Below are 25,945 nucleotides of genomic sequence, written 5' to 3' on the forward strand. Positions count from 1 at the left end.
TATGACTTTGCATTTGGCAGGGTTAAATTCAAGGAGCCAGTTGCTGGACCAGGCTTGTAGCCTGTCCAGGTCTCTTTGTAGTCCTGCCTGATCCTCGTCCGATTTGATTCTTCTCATTAACTTCACATCATCTGCAAACAAGGACACTTCTGAGTCTATCCCTTCCGTTATGTCGTTCACATATACCAAGAACAGCACAGGTCCTAGAACTGACCCCTGTGGAACCCCGCTTGTCACAGGCGCCCACTCTGACACCTCGTCGCGTACCATGACTCGTTGTGTGTGTGTGTGTGTGTGTGTGTGTGTGTGTGTGTGTGTGTGTGTGTGTGTGTGTGTGTACTCAAAAAATATGTGGTTACAGGGGTCGATTCACAGCTCCTTACCCACCTCTCCCTGCCATGTCCTTGCCCACCCCTCCCTGCCATGTCCTTACCCACCCCTCCCTGCCATGTCCTGGCCCACACCTCCCTGCCATGTCATTGCCCACCCCTACCTGCCATGTCCTTGCCCACCCCTCCCTGCCATGTCCTTGCCCACTCCTCCCTGCCATGTCCTGGCCCACCCCTCCCTGCCATGTCCTTACCCACCCCTCCCTGCCATGTCCTGGCCCACCCCCCCCTGCCGTGTCCTGGCCCACCCCTCCCTGCCATGCCCTTGCCCACCCCTCCCTGCCATGTCATTGCCCACCCCTCCCTGCCATGTCCTGGAACACCCCTCCCTGCCATGTCCTTGCCCACCCCTCCCTGCCATGTCCTGGCCCACCCCTTCCTGCCATGTCATTGCCCACCCCTCCCTGCCATGTCCTTGCACACCCCTCCCTGCCATGCCCTGGCCCACCCATCCCTGCCATGTCCTGGCCCACCCTTTCCTACCATGTCATTGCCCACCCCTCCCTGCCATGTCCTTGCCCACCCCTCCCTGCCATGTCCTTACCCACCCCTCCCTGCCATGTCCTGGCCCACCCCTCCCTGCCATGTCCTGGCCCACCCCTCCCTGCCATGTTCTTGCCCACCCCTCCATGCCATGTCCTTGCCCACTCCTCCCTGCCATGTCCTTGCCCACCCTTCCCTGTCATGTCATTGCCCACCCCTCCCTGCCATGTCCTGGCCCACCCCTCCCTGCCATGTCCTTACCCACCCCTCCCTGCTATGTCCTTGCCCACCCTTCCCTACCATGTCATTGCCCACCCCTCCCTGCCATGTCCTGGCCAACCCCTCCCTGCCATGTCATTGCCCACCCCTCCCTGCCATGTCCTGGCCCACCGCTCCCTGCCATGTTCTTGCCCACCCCTCCCTCCCATGTCCTGGCCCACCCCTCCCTGCCATTGTCTTGGCCACCCCTCCGTGCCATGTCTTTGGCCACCCCTCCGTGCCATGTCCTTACCCACCCCTCCCTGCCATGTCCTGGCCCACCCCTCCCTGCCATGTCCTTGGCCACCCCTCCCTGCCATGTCCTTGCCCACCCCTCCCAGCCATTTCCTTGCCCATCCTTCCCTGTCATGTCATGGCCCACCCCTCCCTGCCATGTCATGGCCCACTCCTCCCTGCTATGTCCTTACCCACCCCTCCCTGCCATGTCCTTGCTCACCCCTCCCTGCCATGTCCTTGCCCACCCCTCCCTGCCATGTCCTGGCCCACCCCTCCCTGCCATTTCATTGCCCATCCCTCCCTGACATGTCCTGGCCCACCCCTCCCTGCCATGTCCTGGCCCACCCCTCCCTCCCATGTTCTTACCCACCCCTCCCTGCCATATCCTTGCCCACCCCTCCCTGCCATGTTCTGGCCCATCCCTCCCTGCCATGTTCTGGCCCACCTCTCCCTGCCATATCCTTACCCACTCCTCCCTGCCATGTCTTTGCCCACCCCTACCTGCCATTTCCTTGCCCACCCCTCCCTGCCATGTAATTGCCGACTCCTCCCTGCCATGTCCTTGCCCACCCCTCCCTGGCATGTCATTGCGAACCCCTCCCTGCCATGACATTGCCCACCCCTCCCTGCCATGTTCTTACCCACTTCTCCCTCACATGTCCTGGCCCACCCCTCCCTGCCACGTCATTGCCCACCCCTCCCTGCCATGTCCTGGCCCACCCCTCCCTGCCATGTCATTGCCCACCCCTCCCTGGCATGTCCTTCCCCACCCCTCCCTGCCATGTCATTGCCCACCCCTCCTTTACATGTCCTTACCCACCGCTCCCTCCCATGTCCTGGCCCACCCCTCCCTGCCAAGTAATTGCCCACCCCTCCCTGCCATGTCCTGGCCCACCCCTCCCTGCCATGTCATTGCTCACCCCTCCCTGCCATGTCCTGGCCCACCTCTCCATGCCATGTCCTGGCCCACCTCTCCATGCCATGTCCTTGCCCACCCTTCCCTGACATGTCCTGGCCCACCTCTTCCTGCCCTGTCCTGACCCACCCCTTCCTGCCATGTCCTGACCCACCCCTCCCTGTAATGTCCTGACCCACCCTTCCATTCCATGTCCTGGCCCACCCCTCCATTCCATGTCCTGGCCCACCCCTCCCTGAAATGTCCTGACCCACCCTTCCATTCCATGTCCTGGCCCACCCCTCCATGCCATGTCTTGGCCCACACCTCCCTGCTTTGCCATTGCCCACCCCTCCCTGTCGTATCCTGGCCCACCCCTCTATGCCATGTCCTGGCCCAACCCTCCCTGCCACGTTCTGACTCACCCCTCCCTGTCATGTCATGGACCACCCCTCCCTGCCATGTCCTGGCCTACACCTCCCTGTGTTGCCCTTGGCGACCCCTCCCTGACATGCCCTGGCCCACCTCTCCATGCCATGTCCTGGCCCACCTCTCCCTGCCACGTCCTGGCCCACCCCTCCCTGAAATGTCCTGGCCCACCCCTCCCTGCATGTTCTGGCCCACCACTCCCTGCCATGTCCTGGCCCACCCCTCCATGCCATGTTCTGGCCCACCACTCCCTGCCATGTCCTGGCCCACCCCTCCCTGCCATGTCCTGGCCCACCCCTCCCTGCCATGTCCTGGCCCACCACTCCCTGCCATGTTTTGGACCACCACTCCCTACCTTAACCAACCCCTCCCTACCTTTACCTCATCCACCTTGTCCTCACCCACCTTGCCCTCACCCACCTTACCCTCACCCACCTTGCACTCACCCACCTTGCACTCACCCACCTTACCCTCACCCACCTTACCCTCACCCACCTTGCACTCACCCACCTTGCACTCACCCACCTTACCCTCACCCACTTTGCCCTCACCCACCTTGCCCTCACCCACCTTACCCTCACCCACTTTGCCCTCACCCACCTTACCCTCACCCACCTTACCCTCACACACCTTTACCCTCACCCACCTTACCCTCACCCACCTTACCCTCACCCACTTTGCCCTCACCCACCTTACCCTCACCCACCTTTACCCTCACCCACCTTACCCTCACCCACCTTACCCTCACCCACCTTACCCTCACCCACATTGCACTCACTCACCGTGCACTCACCCACCTTGCCCTTACCCACCTTGCCCTCACCCACCTTACCCTCACCCACTTTGCCCTCACCCACCTTACCCTCACCCACCTTACCCTCACCCACCTTACCCTCACCCACCTTACCCTCACCCACCTTACCCTCTTGGGGTGAGTATAACACCAGGCACATCTCCTGAAGCGCACATCAACCAAATAACTGCTGCAGCATATGGGTGCCTAGCAAACCTCAGAACACCATTCCAACATCTTAATAAGGAATCGTTCAGGACCCTGTACACCGTGTACGTTAGGCCCATATTGGAGTATGCGGCACCAGTTTGGAACCCACACCTAGCCAAGCACCTAAAGAAACTAGAGAAAGTGCAAAGGTTTCCAACAAGACTAGTCCCAGAGCTAAGGGGTATGTCCTACGAGGAGAGGTTAAGGGAAATAGACCTGACGACACCGGAGGACAGGAGAGATAGGGGGGACATTATAACGACATATAAAATACTGAGGAATTGACAAGGTGGACAAAGACAGAATGTTCCATAGATGAGACACAGCAACAAGGGAACACAGTTGGAAGTTGAAGACACAGATAAAACACAGGGATGTTAGGAAGTATTTCTTCAGTCGCAGAGTAGTCAGGAAGTGGAATAGTTTGGGAAGCGATGTAGTGGAGTCAGGATCCATACATAGCTTTAAGCAGAGGTACGATAAAGCTCATGGTTCAGGGAGAGTGACCTAGTAGCGACCAGTGAAGAGGCGGGGCCAGGAGCTTGGACTCGACCCCTGCAACCTCAACTAGGTGAGTACAACTAGGTGAGTACACACACACACACACATGCACACATACACATACACACACACACACACACACACACACACATGCACACACACACACACACACACACACACACACACACGCGCGCGCGCGCGCACGCAGGCACGCACGCGCGCGCACTTTTTTCCACTAGTAATTAGTCTGGCTATACTGCTTGAAAAATGAAGTGTTTTTTATCCTCTTGGAAGACAACACCGAGGCGAGTAATTAAGTGTCTGAGAGAGGCAGATAAGAGCGTATATCATGAACATTGTACCAGCAGTGGTGAACACTGTTGTACCAGCAGTGATGAACACTGTTGTACCAGCAGTAATGAACATTGCTGTACCAGCAGTGATGAACACTGTTGTACCAGCAGTAATGAAGACTGTTGTACCAGCAGTGATGAACACTGTTGTACCAGCAGTGATGAACACTGTTAACATAAGAACATAAGAAAGGAGGAACACTGCAGGAGGCCTGCTGGCCCATACTAGGCAGGTCCTTTACAATTCATCCCACTAACAAAACATTTGCCCAACCCAATTTTCAATGCCACCCAAGAAATAAGCTCTGATGTGAAAGTCCCACTCAAATCCAACCCCTCCCACTCATGTACTTATCCAACCTAGATTTGAAACTACCCAAAGTCCCAGCCTCAATAACCCAACTAGGTAGACTGTTCCACTCATCAACTACCCTATTTCCAAACCAATACTTTCCTATGTCCTTTCTAAATCTAAACTTATCTAATTTAAATCCATTACTGCGGGTTCTCTCTTGGAGAGACATCCTCAAGACCTTATTAATATCCCCTTTATTAATACCTATCTTCCACTTATACACTTCGATCAGGTCTCCCCTCATTCTTCGTCTAACAAGTGAATGTAACTTAAGAGTCTTCAATCTTTCTTCATAAGGAAGATTTCTAATGCTATGTATTAATTTAGTCATCCTACGCTGAATGTTTTCTAACGAATTTATGTCCATTTTGTAATACGGAGACCAGAACTGAGCTGCATAATCTAGGTGAGGCCTTACTAATGATGTATAAAGCTGCAGTATGACCTCTGGACTTCTGTTGCTTACACTTCTTGATATAAATCCCAGTAATCTATTTGCCTTATTACGTACGCTTAGGCATTGCTGTCTTGGTTTAAGGTTGCTGCTTACCATAACCCCCAAGTCCTTTTCGCAATCTGTATGGCTAAGTTCTACATCATTTAACTTATAAGTACTAGGGTTATGGGCACTCCCAAGCTTCAGAACCTTGCATTTATCTACATTGAACTGCATCTGCCACTTTTCTGACCAAGAATAGAGTTTGTTTAAATCCTCCTGAAGTTCCATAACATCTACGTTTGAATCAATTATCCTACCTATCTTTGTGTCATCGGCGAATTTGCTCATAACACTAGTAATTCCCTCATCAAGATCATTGATATATATTATAAACAACAACGGGCCCAAGACTGATCCCTGTGGAACGCCACTTGTTACAGATCCCCACTCGGATTTAACCCCATTTATGGACACTCTCTGCTTCCTGTCAGTGATCCATGACTCGATCCACGAGAGCACTTTTCCCCCAATGCCATGAGCTGCCACTTTCTTTAACAGTCTATGGTGCGGAACTCTATCAAAAGCCTTACTAAAATCTAAGTAAATAATATCAAATTCTTTATTGTGCTCAACAGCCTCAAAAGCTTTACTGAAGAAAGTTAATAAATTAGTTAGACAAGACCGGCCTCTTGTGAATCCATGCTGAGTATCATTAATCAAGTTATGCTTATCGAGATGGCTTCTTATAATCTCAGCTATAATTGACTCTAGCAATTTGCCTACAATTGAGGTCAGGCTTATTGGGCGGTAATTTGACGGTAACGACTTGTCCCCTGTTTTAAAAATAGGAGTTACATTAGCCATCTTCCACATATCAGACACTACACCTGTTTGAAGAGATAAATTAAAAATATTAGTTAATGGTTCACAGAGTTCCATTTTGCATTCCTTAAGAACCCTTGAAAAAACCTCATCAGGACCCGGCGACTTATTTTGCTTCAGTCTGTCTATCTGCTTCACAACCATCTCACTAGTGACTGTGATGTTACATAATTTATCTTCTTCTAGCCCACTGTAAAAATTAATTACTGGAATATTGTTAGTGTCTTCCTGTGTAAAAACTGAGAGAAAATAATTATTTAAAATCAAGCACATTTCATTCTCTTTGTCAGTAAGGTGCCCATAGTTATTTTTAAGGGGACCTATCTTATCTCTAACTTTTGTTCTATAGACCTGGAAAAAACTTTTTGGGTTAGTTTTAGAATCCCTAGCAACTTTAATTTCATAGTCCCTTTTAGCTTTTCTTATCCCCTTTTTAATGTCCCTCTTAATGTCAATATACTGATTCATAAGATGACCCTCACCTCTTTTGATACGCCTATAAATTCCTTTCTTATGCCCTAGTAGATATTTGAGCCTATTATTCATCCATTTTGGGTCATTTCTATTTGATCTAATTTCTTTATATGGGATAAACGCTCTTTGAGCAGCATGTATAGTGTTCAGAAAACTGTCATATTGATAGCTCTCTTCGTTACCCCAGTCAACAGATGATAAGTGTTCTCTAAGCCCATCGTAATCTGCTAAGCAAAAATCTGGGACTGTTACTGAGTTATCGCTACTATCGTACTTCCATTCAATGCTAAATGTAATTGATTTGTGGTCGCTAGCACCCAGTTCCTCTGAAATTTCTAAATTATTAACAAGGGATTCATTGTTTGCCATAACTAAGTCAAGCAGGTTATTTCCCCTTGTAGGTTCTGTCACAAACTGCTTCAAAAAACAATCCTGAAATACTTCTAAGAAGTCGTATGATTCTAAATTCCCAGTCAAGAAATTCCAATCAACATGACTAAAGTTAAAGTCTCCTAGAATTACTACATTACCGTGCCTTGTGGCCTTAACAATTTCCTCCCATAGTAGTCTCCCTTGGTCCCTATCTAAGTTTGGGGGACGGTATATCACTCCTAAAATCAGTTTTTCATGCCCCTCTGAAAATTCTATCCAAACAGACTCTGTATGTGTTACTTCAGACTTAATACCCGTTTTTATGCAACAGTTCAAGCGATCTCGGACATACAATGCCACCCCCCCCCCTCCCAATACTTCTTCTTGGAACAATTTAAAACCCTGAATATGACATTCCGCAGGCATGTCCCGACTTTTTGAATTAAACCACGTCTCAGTTAAGGCAAATACATCAATGTTACCTGCACTAGCAACTAATCTCAACTCGTCCATCTTATTCCTAGCACTACGGCAATTAGCATAATAAACATTGAAAGACTCTCCTTTCTCTTTACCCTTCCTGCTCATTTCTATTTTTCTACTAAACCTATTACTGTCCTTATCACCCAAGGTCCCTGGCTTTTCAATATCTATCTCGTTCTTATTATTACTAGTTCCCCTAGAACTCGTAATATTACTACACTGGGACTTCACTGTTTTCCTGCCAAAACCCATACCACTAACTATTCCTAGTTTAAAGTCCTAACTGCTCCCTCCACTGCAGTTGCCAGTGCTCCCACCCCACACCTAGATAAGTGAACCCCATCCCTAGCATACATGTCATTTCTGCCATAGAAGAGGTCCCAGTTGTCAATGAATGTTACCGCATTTTCCTTACAGTATTTGTCCAGCCAGCAATTGACACCAATTGCCCTGGACAACCATTCATTTCCAACTCCCCTCCTTGGCAAAATACCACATATGAGAGGGTTCCCACCCTTACTTCTAATTATTTCTATTGCTGACCTATACCTGCTAATCAGGTCCTCACTCCTACGTCAGCCAACATCGTTGCCTCCAGCACTGAGACAGATAATAGGATTGCTCCCATTACCTCTCATGATGTCATCCAGACGGCTAACAATATCCTCCATCCCAGCCCCAGGAAAGCAAACTCTCTGTCTCCTACTCCTGTCCTTCAAGCAGAACGCCCTATCCATATACCTAACTTGGCTATCCCCAACAACAACAATATTCTTACCTTCCTTAATGTCTTTCGTCGTGTCGTTCCCAGTAGTCGACTCACATTCGTCGGGTAGCACTGAGAATGTATTGGATGTTTCCACAACAGTTTCCACGGCAGTCTCTTTCTTCTTCATCGTTTCTACCTTTCCATTCGTCTTCTTGATCGTCAACTTCTTTCCCTGCTGTCCAGCCACTGACCAGTTTCCCTTCTTGACCTGAGGACTCAAAACAGGAGGACTACTACGAATCTTTTTGTTTTCCTCGGTCAGTCGCCGAATTTCCATATTCGCCAACCTCAATTCTTCCTTAAGCTGTTCGTAAAGTTGCTCGATGGAGGGCATCTTGCTTCAATTCTAGAGAGCGCGCAAACAGATCTTCACAGAGCCAAGTACACGTCAACACTGCGCAAAAGCCAACTCAATCAGGAGCTACTGCGCAGCACGTCCGCACGGCCCAATAGCACGGGCGAATGTTAAACACTGTTGTACCAACAGTGTTTAACATTGTTGTACCAGCAGTGATGAACACTGTTGTACCAGCAGTAATGAACATTGCTGTACCAGCAGTGATGAACACTGTTGTACCAGCAGTGATGAACACTGTTGTACCAACAGTGTTTAACATTGTTGTACCAGCAGTGATGAACATTGTTGTACCAGCAGTAATGAACACTGTTGTACCAGCAGTAATGAACACTGTTGTACCAGCAGTAATGAACACTGTTGTACCAGCAGTGATGAACACTGTTGTACCAGCAGTGTTCAACACTGTTGTACCAGATTGAGACACTTATGCAGCATATGGGAATCTTTATTCAGGAAACGTTTCGCCACACAGTGGCTTCATCAGTCCAATACAAAGAGGAAGGCGTAAGGAGAGGAGGAGTATGAGGTAATCAGTCCCTCAGCCTGGAGTCGATGTGTTCAGTCCATCAAGATTGATTGATTGATGGACTGAACACATCGACTCCAGGCTGAGGGACTGATTACCTCATATTCCTCCTCTCCTTACGCCTTCCTCTTTGTATTGGACTGATGAAGCCACTGTGTGGCGAAACGTTTCCTGAATAAAGATTCCCATATGCTGCATAAGTGTCTCAATCTTCAACTTGTCGGTTTTTTCAAACCATTCATCACAACTGTTGTACCAGCAGTGTTCAACACTGTTGTACCAGCAGTGATGAACATTGTTGTACCAGCAGTGATGAACAATGTTGTGCCAGGAGTGATGAACATTGTTGTACCAGCAGTGATGAACATTATTGTACCAGCAGTGATGAACACTGTTGTACCAACAGTGTTGAACACTGTTGTGCCAGCAGTGATGAACATTGTTGCACCAGCAGTGATGAATACTGTTGTACCAACAGTGTTTAACATTGTTATATCAACAATAATGAACACTTGCACCAGCAGTGTTGAACACTCTTGTTGCAGCAGTGTTGAACATTGTTGTACGTGCAGTGATGAAAACTGTTGTACCAGCAGTGATGAACACTGTTGTACCAGCGATGTTGAACGCTGTTGTACCAGCAGTGATGAACACTGTTGTACCAGCGATGTTGAACACTGTTGTACCAGCAGTGATGAACAGTGTTGTTTCAGCAGTGATGAACACTGTTGTACCAACGGTGTTAAACACTGTTGTTCCAGCAGTGATGAACTCTGTTGTACCAACAGTGATAAACACTGTTGTCAATAAGTAAAGATTTCTTGTGGATGGTAAAGGCTGCCCTGTGGTTCTACTGCCTCATACACTGTAGATGTTGATGTACATCCCTGGAGATATGTTCAGTCTAATGCTCTGTTCTAGGGGTATGTGAGGTGCTTTGATGCTGATGAAAGGCTTTTGATCCGAGTGCTGGAGCAACGCTTTTCCGTCCATTTGGATTAAACGTGATTACTTGCCAGTTACCAGCCGCTGTGATGCTGGACAGGTTTAATGTTTTTTTCACAGGAGGTTCCTTATCTTGTTTGATTACTTCTCATTTGTAGCATGGTAAGAGTACATTATATTTGTGGTATGTTAAGAGTACATTACATTTGTAGCACGTTAAGAGTATATTACATTTGTGGTATACTAAGAGTACATTACATTTGTAGTATGCTAAGATATGTTACATTTGTGGCATGTTAAGAGTACATTACATTTGTGGCACGTTAAGAGTACATTACATTTGTAGTATGCTAAGATATGTTACATTTGTGGCATGTTAAGAGTACATTATATTTGTGGTATGTTAAGAGTACATTACATTTGTGGCACGTTAAGAGTACATTACATTTGTAGTATGCTAAGAGTACATTACATTTGTGGCACGTTAAGAGTACATTACATTTGTGGTATGCTAAGATATGTTACATTTGTGGCATGTTAAGAGTACATTACATTTGTGGTATACTGAGAGTACGTTGCATTTGTAGCACGTTAAGAGTACATTACATTTGTAATATGCTAAGAGTACATTACATTTGTAGTATGCTAAGAGTACATTACATTTGTAGCACGTTAAGAGTACATTACATTTGTGGTATGTTAAGAGTGTTTTACATTTTATTCGGCGTATGTCACACACACACACACACATATAGGTATGTCCTCCCGACCAGCGAATCAGGTACTGAGGGTATAAATGAGAAGCGGCTCCCTCGTTATGCCAGTACCTTGATTCAGTCAGCCAATGACAAAGAAACCAGCCAAACTTGTGAAGCCATGTGGTACACTCGTGAATCAACATTAGCAGACTTACCTCCAGGTCTGGTCGCAACGGTTCTCACCGTCTCTCGTGCCTACATTTGCTTTTTTTCTTAATGTATATATTGTACATATTTTACATGTATATATTGTACATATTCTACATGTATATATTGTACATACATGCTTGCTGTATGGTGAAGGAAATATAGGTATATGCGCTCTGTTGCCTTTTTGCTGGTTCCTACCTTGGTTATCGTGCTACAGCCAGGTGTGCAGGCCACTAGACTATACCTGTGTTTGTAGTACCGTTGCTCATAGAACTGTATGACCCTTGTGGATTCACCTCTTCCCAGTGAACATATCAATAATGCTCGCAGTCAGAAATGACGGGGAGAAAGAGAGGAGTGGCACTGATAATCAAGAATTAACTGTGTTCCCAGGAAACAGACTAAATACGTGGGGAAAGTACGCGAGAATTACTAAGTGTGGTACCAGAGTAACTGACTGTAGTAACTGCGTGTAGTACTAGAGTAACTGAGTGTAGTAACTGGGTGTAGTACCAGAGTAACTGAGCGTAGTAACTGGGTGTAGTACCAGAGTAACTGAGCGTAGTAACTGCGTGTAGTACCAGAGTAACTGAGCGTAGCAACTGGGTGTAGTACCAGAGTAACTGAGTGTAGTAACTGGGTGTAGTACCAGAGTAACTGAGTGTAGTAACTGGGTGTAGTAACAGAGTAACTGACTGTAGTAACTGGGTGTAGTACCAGAGTAACTGAGCGTAGTAACTGGGTGTAGTACCAGAGTAACTGAGTGTAGTAACTGGGTGTAGTACCAGAGTAACTGAGTGTAGTAACTGGGTGTAGTAACAGAGTAACTGACTGTAGTAACTGGGTGTAGTACCAGAGTAACTGAGTGTAGTAACTGGGTGTAGTACCAGAGTAACTGAGCGTAGTAACTGGGTGTAGTACCAGAGTAACTGACTGTAGTAACTGCGTGTAGTACCAGAGTAACTGAGCGTAGTAACTGGGTGTAGTACCAGAGTAACTGACTGTAGTAACTGCGTGTAGTACCAGAGTAACTGAGTGTAGTAACTGGGTGTAGTACCAGAGTAACTGAGTGTAGTAACTGGGTGTAGTACCAGAGTAACTGAGCGTAGTAACTGGGTGTAGTACCAGAGTAACTGAGCGTAGTAACTGGGTGTAGTACCAGAGTAACTGAGCGTAGTAACTGGGTGTAGTACCAGAGTAACTGAGCGTAGTAACTGGGTGTAGTACCAGAGTAACTGAGCGTAGTAACTGGGTGTAGTACCAGAGTAACTGAGTGTAGTAACTGGGTGTAGTACCAGAGTAACTGAGTGTAGTAACTGGGTGTAGTAACAGAGTAACTGACTGTAGTAACTGGGTGTAGTACCAGAGTAGCTGACTGTAGTAACTGCGTGTAGTACCAGAGTAACTGAGCGTAGTAACTGGGTGTAGTACCAGAGTAACTGAGTGTAGTAACTGGGTGTAGTACCAGAATAACTGACTGTAGTAACTGCGTGTAGTACCAGAGTAACTGAGTGTAGTAACTGGGTGTAGTACCAGAGTAACTGACTGTAGTAACTGGGTGTAGTACCAGAGTAACTGAGTGTAGTAACTGGGTGTAGTAACTGGTTGTAGTACCAGAGTAACTGAGTGTAGTAACTGGGTGTAGTACCAGAGTAACTGAGTGTAGTAACTGAGTGTAGTACCAGAGTAACTGAGTGTAGTAACTGGTTGTAGTACCAGAGTAACTGAGTGTAGTAACTGGGTGTAGTACCAGAATAACTGACTGTAGTAACTGGTTGTAGTACCAGAATAACTGACTGTAGTAACTGGGTGTAGTACCAGAGTAACTGACTGTAGTAACTGGTTGTAGTACCAGAGTAACTGAGTGTAGTAACTGGGTGTAGTACCAGAGTAACTGACTGTAGTAACTGGTTGTAGTACCAGAATAACTGACTGTAGTAACTGGGTGTAGTACCAGAGTAACTGAGTGTAGTAACTGGGTGTAGTACCAGAGTAACTGACTGTAGTAACTGGTTGTAGTACCAGAATAACTGAGTGTAGTAACTGGGTGTAGTACCAGAGTAACTGAGTGTAGTAACTGGGTGTAGTAACTGGGTGTAGTACCAGAGTAACTGAGTGTAGTAACTGGTTGTAGTACCAGAGTAACTGAGCGTAGTAACTGGGTGTAATAACTGGGTGTAGTACCAGAGTAACTGAGTGTAGTAACTGGTTGTAGTACCAGAGTAACTGAGCGTAGTAACTGGGTGTAGTAACTGGGTGTAGTACCAGAGTAACTGAGTGTAGTAACTGGGTGTAGTACCAGAGTAACTGAGTGTAGTAACTGGGTGTAGTACCAGAGTAACTGAGTGTAGTAACTGGGTGTAGTACCAGAGTAACTGAGTGTAGTAACTGGGTGTAGTACCAGAGTAACTGGGTGTAGTAACTGGGTGTAGTACCAGAGTAACTGAGTGTAGTAACTGGGTGTAGTACCAGAGTAACTGAGTGTAGTAACTGACTGTAGTAACTAGGTGTAGTACCAGAGTAACTGGGTGTAGTACCAGAGTAACTGGGTGTAGTACCAGAGTAACTGGGTGTAGTACCAGAGTAACTGGGTGTAGTACCAGAGTAACTGGGTGTAGTACCAGAGTAACTGGGTGTAGTACCAGAGTAACTGGGTGTCGTACCAGAGTAACTGGGTGTAGTACCAGAGTAACTGGGTGTCGTACCAGAGTAACTGGGTGTAGTACCAGAGTAACTGGGTGTAGTACCAGAGTAACTGGGTGTAGTACCAGAGTAACTGGGTGTAGTACCAGAGTAACTGGGTGTAGTACCAGAGTAACTGGGTGTCGTACCAGAGTAACTGGGTGTAGTACCAGAGTAACTGGGTGTCGTACCAGAGTAACTGGGTGTCGTACCAGAGTAACTGGGTGTAGTACCAGAGTAACTGGGTGTCGTACCAGAGTAACTGGGTGTAATACCAGAGTAACTGGGTGTCGTACCAGAGTAACTGGGTGTCGTACCAGAGTAACTGGGTGTAGTACCAGAGTAACTGGGTGTCGTACCAGAGTAACTGGGTGTCGTACCAGAGTAACTGGGTGTAGTAGCAGAGTAACTGGGTGTCGTACCAGAGTAACTGGGTGTAGTACCAGAGTAACTGGGTGTAGTACCAGAGTAACTGGGTGTCGTACCAGAGTAACTGGGTGTAATACCAGAGTAACTGGGTGTAGTACCAGAGATAAAACATTATCACACTACACGGAGACAGGAACAAAATATTAAAGTAACAAAACAATAGATCGTGTAAACAGTGGCTAACAAAGCACACATGACGAAAACAAACCTGCTTAACGAGACTTCAGTCACAAGGAAATAGGAGATAACTGGAAGCCACATAGGAGGAAAGAGACACGGAGAGAAAAGCTGATAGAGGCAGCAATAAAAACCTTAGCGAGGAATCATGTCAAGGAAACGACACGAACTCAGAGATCACGAGCTCAGAAGAATGTCCTTGATCCTCTTCTTAAACGATTCAGATGTAGAAGAATTCGTTTATGGAGAACCATTAGGGTGGAGAGATCATCAGTACCAAGTTGTGAGTACCCGGGGAGGAGATGAGTAGGAGAAAATAACAGATCAGAGTATGAAAGAGAATATGAGAAGATTAGATAGGTTCCTGTGGCGAGGAAACGAGGAAAGGGAATTAGAAATCAAGAAAACTGGTGATGGTGAATTAAAAATATTTTTTTTATCTACAAACATTTCGCTCCTAAAGCGAGCAAAAGTAACAGGATAAAAACATCCTGAGACATGCACAGAAAAATGTTGCACAGCCAACACCAACTCAAGAGCCTTCTGTTTTCTGGTAGCATAATTTACTTGTGTACTGGCCACAACTCACACAGGGTTAAAATTTATGCTTTGATTATGGCCTCACACTATCTACTGCCACGTTAAGAGACTATGAGCAGACTTGATCATGTGTAGCCTGGTTGTGGAGTGTGACCTGCAGCCCAGCAACTACCCTCGTGCTACTCGGCAGAAGACGTCACTTTAACTCATTCAGACTTCTCACTGTAACTCATCCAGACCTCTCACTGTAACTCACCCAGACCTCTCACTGTAACTCATCCAGTCCTCTCACTGTAACTCACCCAGACCTCTCACTGTAACTCGTCAAGACCTCTCACTGTAACTCACCCAGACCTCTCACTGTAACTCATCCAGACCTCTCACTGTAACTCATCCAGTCCTCTCACTGTAACTCACCCAGACCTCTCACTGTAACTCACTCAGACCTCTCACTGTAACTCATCCAGTCCTCTCACTGTAACTCACCCAGACCTCTCACTGTAACTCATCCAGTCCTCTCACTGTAGCTCATCCAGATCTCTCACTGTAACTCATCCAGACCTCTCACTGTAACTCATCCAGATCTTTCACTGTAACTCATCCAGATCTTTCACTGTAACTCATCCAGATCTCTCACTGTAACTCATCCAGATCTCTCACTGTAACTCATCCAGATCTTTCACTGTAACTCATCCAGACCTCTCACTGTAACTCATCCAGATCTTTCACTGTAACTCATCCAGATCTCTCACTGTAACTCATCCAGATCTTTCACTGTAACTCATCCAGATCTCTCACTGTAACTCATCCAGATCTTTCACTGTAACTCATCCAGACCTCTCACTGTAACTCATCCAGATCTTTCACTGTAACTCATCCAGACCTCTCACTGTAACTCATCCAGATCTTTCACTGTAACTCATCCAGATCTCTCACTGTAACTCATCCAGATCTTTCACTGTAACTCATCCAGACCTCTCACTGTAACTCATCCAGATCTCTCACTGTAACTCATCCAGATCTTTCACTGTAACTCATCCAGACCTCTCACTGTAACTCATCCAGATCTTTCACTGTAACTCATCCAGACCTCTCACTGTAACTCATCCAGATCTTTCACTGTAACTCATCCAGACCTCTCACTGTAACTCATCCAGACCTCTCACTGTAACTCATCCAGACCTCTCACTGTAACTCATCCAGATCTCTCACTGTAACTCATCCTTATTCTTCTAAGTTAATTTTCTTATGAGGTATCAGCATCAGTTTCTTGTCGTTAACCGAAATTTTACAGATACAGTTTAGTAAATTTATTTGAAGTTAGGTTAGGTTAGATGCTGGCCGTCTTAAACCGAGGCAGGTGACCCGAAAAAGAAACACTTTCACCCTCATTCACACTATCACTGTCTTGCCAGAGGAGCGTAGATACGGTAGTTTAGATATAACTCCAAACAACAAATATCCTAACCCCCTCCTTTAGAGCGCAGACACTGTACAGTTTAGTAAATTTATTTGAAGTTAGGTTAGGTTAGATGCTCCCACCTCCCGTCCAGCTAACCGATTTTCTTATCCTAACCCCCTCCTTTAGAATACCTTTCCAGCTAACACTTGAATATTTTCACAAATTATTAACTTGCTCACACTCTAACCGCTTATCAAGTCCAAAAACCATTTTTCTCTACTGACTCCTATCTAACACGCTCACACATGCCTGCTGTATGTCCAAGCCACTTGCACACACAACCTGATTCCAGCAGCAGTGTCCACCATTTTGCTGGTCAAATACATCGTTTTTATTCAGTATGCATTATGTGTGATAAGCCATAAAGATCAAACTTTAGAAGTGTTGTGCTGTACTGATGTTATTAGTATATATACATATGTAATTATTATTATTATTATTATTATTTAGCTGAGCAGTAACTAAGTCTACATAGATGAAACTAGAGGCAGGTTAATTATCTCTGATTCCTTAGCCTCGTTAAAGATATGTACACCGTCTGTTATTGATAAACAAATGAATGTTAGAGGACTGGAACTAAAGCTCTTGCTCGCTGCTCAACACTGTCCTCAGCCAAAAAACTTGTATAAGCATTTAATAATCCTGTCACAGAAGTGCTGGTTGTAAAATTATCCTGTTTTTAAACTTCCTGACTTAGTGATTACAGCTGTGAGTCTGCTACTGGCATGGAACAAGGTACGAGTCCCCGTCTATTATTCTGTCTGTTCACACTGAGAAGTATATATCTCTCCGTGAATAAACACAAAGATTACTTTAGTCCCTACTTTAAGATAAATGTATTCTTGACTGATGGTGAATAGGTTAATGTAGTTGATAGGCTTTAAACCCCATCCTAGTCTCTGTGTATGTAGCCTGTGTACTTATGTGTATGTATAGTTTGTTAACATACTGATGAGTGTATGCGTGGTGGGTAGTGTTGTCTAGCACATGGATACATGTAACCAAACCAGGAACACTGTATGTGTGGTGGTAGTGTTGTCTAACACATGGATACATAATCTTGTTAAGAGGAGGGAACCTGGTCGTTACAGTGGACTTCCTACACTGACATTTCCCGTAACCTTTATTATTGATATTAACATGGTTACAGGAGGAGTGGGGGGGGGGGCTCCACCTCCGTCGTGTCGTGACCTCACTGTAGTGGTGGTGATGATGGTGGTGATGGTGGCTGTGTGGGTGATGGTGGATATGTGGGTGATGATGGTGTGGAAGAGATGGAGGGAGTGGTAATGGTGATATTGTGGGTGGTAGTAGTAGTAGTACGGCGGGTAGTGATGGTGGGGAGAGGAGGTGGGGTGATGGGAACTGTGGTTAGTTGTGATTAGTTGTGGTAGTTGTGGTGGTGGTAAAAATAATAACACTAACAACACTTAAACAGAAACTAAAATTTGCACAATACACTATTAATATAAATAACACGTATTTAGAGGCGTCTACAGTGAACTCCTTGTACGCTGGTACACTTGCCTAGTGACACAGTTGTATGCTGACACAGTTGTAAGCTGACACAGTTGCTTACTAACACGCTTGTATGCTGACACACTTGCATGCTGACACACTTGTCTGCTGATTCACTTTACATGCTAACACAGTTGGAGACCTCAGTGTTCAGTCATGCTGCTTATGCTGTTAACATATACAGCATTAAAACATAAATTTGGTAACACATATACAATAAGATTTTCGATTTATAGTTGACAAAACTGACGAACTGTTGGAGTGTAAGCAAGGTAATGTTTATGAAGAGATTCATGGAAAACCAGTTGCCTGGACTTGAGTCCTGGAGATGGGAAGTACTGGGCCTGCACTCTGACGTAGAGGTAGGGATGTTACAGTCCTGGAGGTGGGATGTACAGTATCTGCACTCTGAAGGACGGGTAGGGATGTTAGAGTCCTGGAAGTGGGAAGTACAGTACCTACACTCTGAAGGACGGGTAGGGATGTTATAGTCCTGGAAGTGGGGAGTACAGTACCTAAACTCTGAAGGACGGGTAGGGATGTTATAGTCCTGGAAGTGGGGAGTACAATACCTACACTCTGAAGGACGGGTAGGGATGTTACAGTCCTGGAAATGGGAAGTACAGTATCTACATTCTGAAGGACGGGTAGGGATGTTAGTCCTGGAGTCAGTTCCTAAACTGGAAGTGGGAAGTGGGGAGTACAGTACCTACACTCTGAAGGACGGGTAGGGATGTTATAGTCCTGGAAGTGGGAAGTACAGTACCTACACTCTGAAGGACGGGTAGGGATGTTAGAGTCCTGGAAGTGGGAGGTACAGTACCTACACTCTGAAGGACGGGTAGGGATGTTATAGTCCTGGAAGTGGGAAGTACAGTACCTACACTCTGAAGGACGGGTAGGGATGTTATAGTCCTGGAAGTGGGAAGTACAGTACCTACACTCTGAAGGACGGGTAGGGATGTTATAGTCCTGGAAGTGGGAAGTACAGTACCTACACTCTGAAGGACGGGTAGGGATGTTATAGTCCTGGAAGTGGGGAGTACAGCACCTAAACTCTGAAGGACGGGTAGGGATGTTATAGTCCTGGAAGTGGGAAGTACAGTATCTACATTCTGAACGGGTAGGGATGTTATAGTCCTGGAAGTGGGAGGTACAGTACCTACACTCTGAAGGACGGGTAGGGATGTTATAGTCCTGGAAGTGGGGAGTACAGTACCTAAACTCTGATGGACGGGTAGGGATGTTATAGTCCTGGAAGTGGGGAGTACAGTACCTAAACTCAGAAGGACGGGTAGGGATGTTATAGTCCTGGAAGTGGGGAGTACAATACCTACACTCTGAAGGACGGGTAGGGATGTTACAGTCCTGGAAGTGGGAAGTACAGTATCTACATTCTGAAGGACGGGTAGGGATGTTAGAGTCCTGGAAGTGGGAAGTACAGTTCCTACACTCTGAAGGACGGGTAGGGATGTTAGAGTCCTGGAAGTGAGAAGTACAGTTCCTACACTCTGAAGGACGGGTAGGGATGTTATAGTCCTGGAAGTGAGAAGTACAGTTCCTACACTCTGAAGGACGGGTAGGGATGTTAGAGTCCTGGAAGTGGGAAGTACAGTACCTACACTCTGAAGGACGGGTAGGGATGTTATAGTCCTGGAAGTGGGGAGTACAGTACTTAAACTCTGAAGGATGGGTAGGGATGTTACAGTTCAGGAGATGGTTTTAATTTTGACGTCCACGCACTTAAAACAAGATGGCTAGTGAGTGAATGATGGTGAATATGTTTCCTTGTTTGGGTCACCTTACAATGGCGGGAAACAATCGGTTTGGTAAAAAAAAATAATATGTAATTGTCTAGGATAGATTGAACTTCTTGTTTTCATGTCCAAGTTGTGAGTGATGTGTGACGCAACACACCCTTGTTGATGAGTGTCTGGGTTATTAGTAGTAGTGGTTGTACTAGTAGTAGTAGTAGTGGTTGTAGTAATAGTTGTAGTAGTGGTTTTAGTAATAGTAGTAGTAGTGGTTGTAGTAATAGTAGTAGTGGTTGTAGTAGTAGTAGTAGCGGTTGTAGTAATAGTGGTTGTAATAATAGTAGTAGCAGACGTATTATTATTAATATTATTATTATTAGCAATAGTAGTATAAAAACGTTTTAAACTAACATGTATGATAGAGCGCTTAACGTGTTGATGACTGAAGTAACATGTGTTATTTCCGTAGGTGTACAACTTCCTGCCGAGCATCAGCGCTGTGACCGGTGTGTCACCTCAGAGGTACCTGTGGCGGGTGGCTGTGGCACTACACATCTCCCCGCGCCTACTGGTAGCCTGGGTCGCCCGCGCTTACTACACTTCCCTCGCAGCCCATGTTCCACCAGCCCGCCGCCCAGCCTACCTGGCACTGGTCGCTGCTGCCTTCTACCTCAACTTGACGGAGCTGGCCACACTCTGTGGGGTCACATATATCTCCAACAAAGAGAATTACCGTGAGTACCAGTGTGGGGTCAGTATGGGGTCAAATACCCGTAATTGATATATGGGGTCAAATGCCTTAGGGCAATATCTGGGGTCAGCAGTTGAGGTCAGGTGTCTCTGACTAATATCTGGGGTCAAATACCTGAAGCCAGTATCTGGGGTCAATATTCACTGTCAAATAACTGAGACTTAATATCTGGGGTCAAATACCTGAAGCCAGTATCTGGGGTCAGTATCCACTGTCAGATAACTGAGCCTTAATATCTGGGGTCAAATACCTGAAGTCAATATCTGGGGGTCATATACCTTAGATCAATATATGGGGGTCAAATATAGGGGCTACCTCGGATAAAACACATGAGGTCAAGGACCTGAGGGCAATACCTGGGGTCAAATACCTGATGTCAGTACATGGGGGGTCAAAGAACTGAGACTAGTATCTGGGGTCAGTGCCCAGGGTCCAAGAATTGGGGTGAAAAACTGGGTGTTAACATGAGGCTTCGGGGGGTTAGCGACTAGTTTAGGTATAACGGCCAGTTGAAGTGTGAGGACACCTCTTGAAATGTGATGACGCTTTTTGAAGTGTGAGGACACTTTTTGAAGTGTGAGGACACGTTTTGAAGTGTGAGGACACCTCTTATCATCTCATTAAGCTCTCTCCCATTATCAAAGCCTAGTCTCCCCGCTGGAGAGCTTTACGCAGCCACTTAAAGAACTCACTTTCTTTTCGATTACACATATCACATTGAAAGACCTCTTATCATAGTAAGGCGTTTATCAGTTCAGAGACATTGTTGTCACCCTTGTCTACCTGTGTATGTAACTGTATATTGTATGCAGGTGTGTATACTTGTGTCTTGTTGTATATTGTATGTAGGTGTGTATACTTGTGTCTTGTTGTATATTGTATGTAGGTGTGTATACTTGTGTCTTGTTGTATATTGTATGTAGGTGTGTATACTTGTGTCTTGTTGTATATTGTATGTAGGTGTGTATACTTGTGTCTTGTTGTATATTGTATTTAGGTGTGTATACTTGTGTGTTGTTGTATATTGTATGTAGGTGTGTATACTTGTGCCTTGTTATATATTGTATGTAGGTGTGTATACTTGTGTCTTGTTGTATACTGTATGTAGGTGTGTATACTTGTGTTTTGTTGTATATTGTATGTAGGTGTGTATACTTGTGTCTTGTTGTATATTGTGTGTAGGTGTGTATACTTGTGTGTTGTTGTATATTGTATGTAGGTGTGTATACTTATGTCTTGTTGTATATTGTATGTAGGTGTGTATACTTGTGCCTTGTTGTATATTGTATGTAGGTGTGTATACTTGTGTCTTGTTGTTTATTGTATGTAGGTGTGTATACTTGTGTCTTGTTGTATATTGTGTGTAGGTGTGTATACTTGTGTGTTGTTGTATATTGTATGTAGGTGTGTATACTTGTGTCTTATTGTATATTGTGTGTAGGTGTGTATACTTGTGTCTTGTTGTATATTGTGTGTAGGTGTGTATACTTGTGTCTTGTTGTATATTGTGTTTAGGTGTGTATACTTGTGTCTTGTTGTATATTGTATGTAGGTGTGTATACTTGTGTCTTGTATATTGTGTGTAGGTGTGTATACTTGTGTCTTGTTGTATACTGTATGTAGGTGTGTATACTTGTGCCTTGTTGTATATTGTATGTAGGTGTGTATACTTGTGTGTTGTTGTATATTGTATGTAGGTGTGTATACTTGTGTCTTGTTGTATATTGTATGTAGGTGTGTATACTTGTGTCTTGTTGTATATTGTATGTAGGTGTGTATACTTGTGTATTGTTGTATATTGTATGTAGGTGTGTATACTTGTATCTTGTTGTATATTGTATGTAGGTGTGTATACTTGTATCTTGTTGTATATTGTATGTAGGTGTGTATACTTGTGTCTTGTTGTATATTGTATGTAGGTGTGTATATTTGTGTTGTTGTATATTGTGTGTAGGTGTGTATACTTGTGTTGTTGTATATTGTGTGTAGGTGTGTATACTTGTGTCTTGTTGTATACTGTATGTAGGTGTGTATACTTGTGCCTTGTTGTATATTGTATGTAGGTGTGTATACTTGTGTGTTGTATATTGTATGTATGTGTATACTTGTAGGTGTGTATACTTGTGTCTTGTTGTATATTGTATGTAGGTGTGTATACTTGTGTCTTGTTGTATACTGTATGTAGGTGTGTATACTTGTGTTTTGTTGTATATTGTATGTAGGTGTGTATACTTGTGTCTTGTTGTATATTGTGTGTAGGTGTGTATACTTGTGTTGTTGTATATTGTATGTAGGTGTGTATACTTATGTCTTGTTGTATATTGTATGTAGGTGTGTATACTTGTGCCTTGTTGTATATTGTATGTAGGTGTGTATACTTGTGTGTTGCTGTATATTGTATGTAGGTGTGTATACTTGTGTGTTGTTGTATATTGTATGTAGGTGTGTATACTTGTGTCTTGTTGTATATTGTATGTAGGTGTGTATACTTGTGTCTTGTTGTATATTGTATGTAGGTGTGTATACTTGTGTCTTGTTGTATATTGTATGTAGGTGTGTATACTTGTGTCTTGTTGTATATTGTATGTAGGTGTGTATACTTGTGTCTTGTTGTATATTGTATGTAGGTGTGTATACTTGTGTCTTGTTGTATATTGTGTGTAGGTGTGTATACTTGTGTCTTGTTGTATATTGTATGTAGGTGTGTATACTTGTGTCTTGTTGTATATTGTATGTAGGTGTGTATACTTGTGTCTTGTTGTATATTGTATGTAGGTGTGTATACTTGTGTCTTGTTGTATATTGTATGTAGGTGTTTATACTTGTGTCTTGTTGTATATTGTGTGTATGTGTGTATACTTGTGTCTTGTTGTATATTGTGTGTAGGTGTGTATACTTGTGTCTTGTATATTGTGTGTATGTGTGTATACTTGTGTGTTGTTGTATATTGTATGTAGGTGTGATATTGTATGTAGGTGTGTATACTTGTGTCTTGTTGTATATTGTGTGTAGGTGTGTATACTTGTGTGTTGTTGTATATTGTATGTAGGTGTGTATACTTGTGCCTTGTTGTATACTGTATGTAGGTGTGTATACTTGTGTCTTGTTGTATATTGTATGTAGGTGTGTATACTTGTGTCTTGTTGTATATTGTATGTAGGCGTGTATACTTGTGTCTTGTTGTATACTGTATGTAGGTGTGTATACTTGTGTCTTGTTGTATATTGTATGTAGGTGTGTATACTTGTGTTGTTGTATATTGTGTGTAGGTGTGTATACTTGTGTCTTGTTGTATACTGTATGTAGGTGTGTATACTTGTGCCTTGTTGTATATTGTATGTAGGTGTGTATACTTGTGTGTTGTTGTATATTGTATGTAGGTGTGTATACTTGTGTGTTGTTGTATATTGTATGTAGGTGTGTATACTTGTGCCTTGTTGTATATTGTATGTAGGTATGTATACTTGTGTCTTGTTGTATATTGTATGTAGGTGTGTATACTTGTGCCTTGTTGTATATTGTATGTAGGTGTGTATACTTGTGTGTTGTTGTATATTGTATGTAGGTGTGTATACTTGTGCCTTGTTGTATATTGTATGTAGGTGTGTATACTTGTGTGTTGTTGTATATTGTATGTAGGTGTGTATACTTGTGTCTTCTTGTATATTGTATGTAGGTGTGTATACTTGTGTGTTGTTGTATATTGTATGTAGGTGTGTATACTTGTGTCTTGTTGTATATTGTATGTAGGTGTGTATACTTGTGTCTTGTTGTATATTGTGTGTAGGTGTGTATACTTGTGTCTTGTTGTATATTGTATGTAGGTGTGTATACTTGTGTGTTGTTGTATATTGTATGTAGGTGTGTATACTTGTGTTGTTGTATATTGTATGTAGGTGTGTATACTTGTGCCTTGTTGTATATTGTATGTAGGTGTGTATACTTGTGTGTTGTTGTATATTGTATGTAGGTGTGTATACTTGTGCCTTGTTGTATATTGTATGTAGCTGTGTATACTTGTGTGTTGTTGTATATTGTATGTAGGTGTGTATACTTGTGTCTTCTTGTATATTGTATGTAGGTGTGTATACTTGTGTGTTGTATATTGTATGTAGGTGTATATACTTGTGTCTTGTTGTATATTGTATGTAGGTGTGTATACTTGTGTCTTGTTGTATATTGTGTGTAGGTGTGTATACTTGTGTGTTGTTGTATATTGTATGTAGGTGTGTATACTTGTGTGTTGTTGTATATTGTATGTAGGTGTGTATACTTGTGTGTTGTTGTATATTGTATGTAGGTGTGTATACTTGTGCCTTGTTGTATATTGTATGTAGGTGTGTATACTTGTGTGTTGTTGTATATTGTATGTAGGTGTGTATACTTGTGTCTTGTTGTATATTGTATGTAGGTGTGTATACTTGTGTCTTGTTGTATATTGTATGTAGGTGTGTATACTTGTGTCTTGTTGTATATTAGTCTTGGCTTGTTTAACTCTTATTTAAGTGACTTTAATTAAAAAAAAGATGATTTATTTGAGACAGAAAAATGAAAGGTAAAAATTTTTGGAAAGAGTAATGACTGGGGAGGAGAGAGAGAGAGAGAGAGAGAGAGAGAGGTAGGAAGGTTGTCAGACATACAGAGAGAGAGAGAGAGGTGGGAAGGGTGTCAGATATAAAGGGAGAGAAAGAGAGAGGTGGGAAGATTGTCAGACATACAGAGAGGTGGTAAGTTGTCAGACATAGAGAGTGAGAGAGAGAGAGAGAGGTGGTAAGGTTGTCAGACATAGAGAGAGAGAGAGAGAGAGAGAGAGAGAGGTGGTAAGGTTGTCAGACATAGAGAGAGAGAGAGAGAGAGGTGGTAAGGTTGTTAGACATAGAGAGAGAGAGAGAGGTGGTAAGGTTGTCAGTCATAGAGGGAGAGAGAGGTGGTAAGGTTGTCAGACATAGAGAGAGAGAGAAAGAGAGAGAGGTAGTAAGTTGTCAGACATAGAGAGAGAGAGAGGTAAGTTGTCAGACATAGAGAAAGGTGGAAAGGCTGTCATAGAAAGAGAGAGAGAAAGAGGTGGTAAGTTGTCAGACATACAGAGAGAGAGGTGGCAAGTTGTCAGAAATAGAGAGAGAGAGAGAGAGAGAGAGAGTTGGGAAGGTTGTCAGACATAAAGAGAGAGGGAGAAAGGGAGAGAGAGAGACGTGGGAAGGTTATGAGTAGACAAGAAGACAGAGGTAAGAAGTAAGGGATATTTTAATACTGTGTTTTGACTGTGTGAGTCAGTAAAGAGTTCTGTGTGAGTCAGTAAACAGTTGTGTGTGAGTCAGTAAACAGTGCTGTGTGGGTGAGCAAGCAGTGCTGTGTGAGTCAGTAAACAGTACTGTGTGAGTCAGTAAACAGTGCTGTGTGTGTAAGTAAACAGAGGTTTGTGATTAAGTAAACAGTGCTGTGAGAGTCAGTAAACAGTGCTGTGAGAGTCAGTAAACAGTGCTGTGTGAGTTAGTAAACATTACTGTGTGAGTTAGTAAACATTGCTGTGTGAGTTAGTAAACATTACTGTGTGAGTTAGTAAACATTACTGT

The 25,945-nt window shown here is 44.2% G+C and overlaps 1 protein-coding gene across 1 annotated transcript in view; it reads left to right on the forward strand.

The window, feature by feature from the left end:
* Positions 1 to 25,945, forward strand: part of LOC128695493 (post-GPI attachment to proteins factor 2-like) — a 510,841-nt gene that overhangs the window by 332,672 nt on the left and 152,224 nt on the right. The window contains exon 3 of the mRNA XM_070095370.1: positions 20,091 to 20,355. Coding sequence (XP_069951471.1) covers positions 20,091 to 20,355 — 265 coding nt within the window. The remainder of the gene's footprint in view (positions 1 to 20,090; positions 20,356 to 25,945) is intronic.

Source organism: Cherax quadricarinatus, chromosome 50 (assembly GCF_038502225.1).
Source record: "Cherax quadricarinatus isolate ZL_2023a chromosome 50, ASM3850222v1, whole genome shotgun sequence".
Lineage (NCBI taxonomy): Eukaryota > Metazoa > Arthropoda > Malacostraca > Decapoda > Parastacidae > Cherax > Cherax quadricarinatus.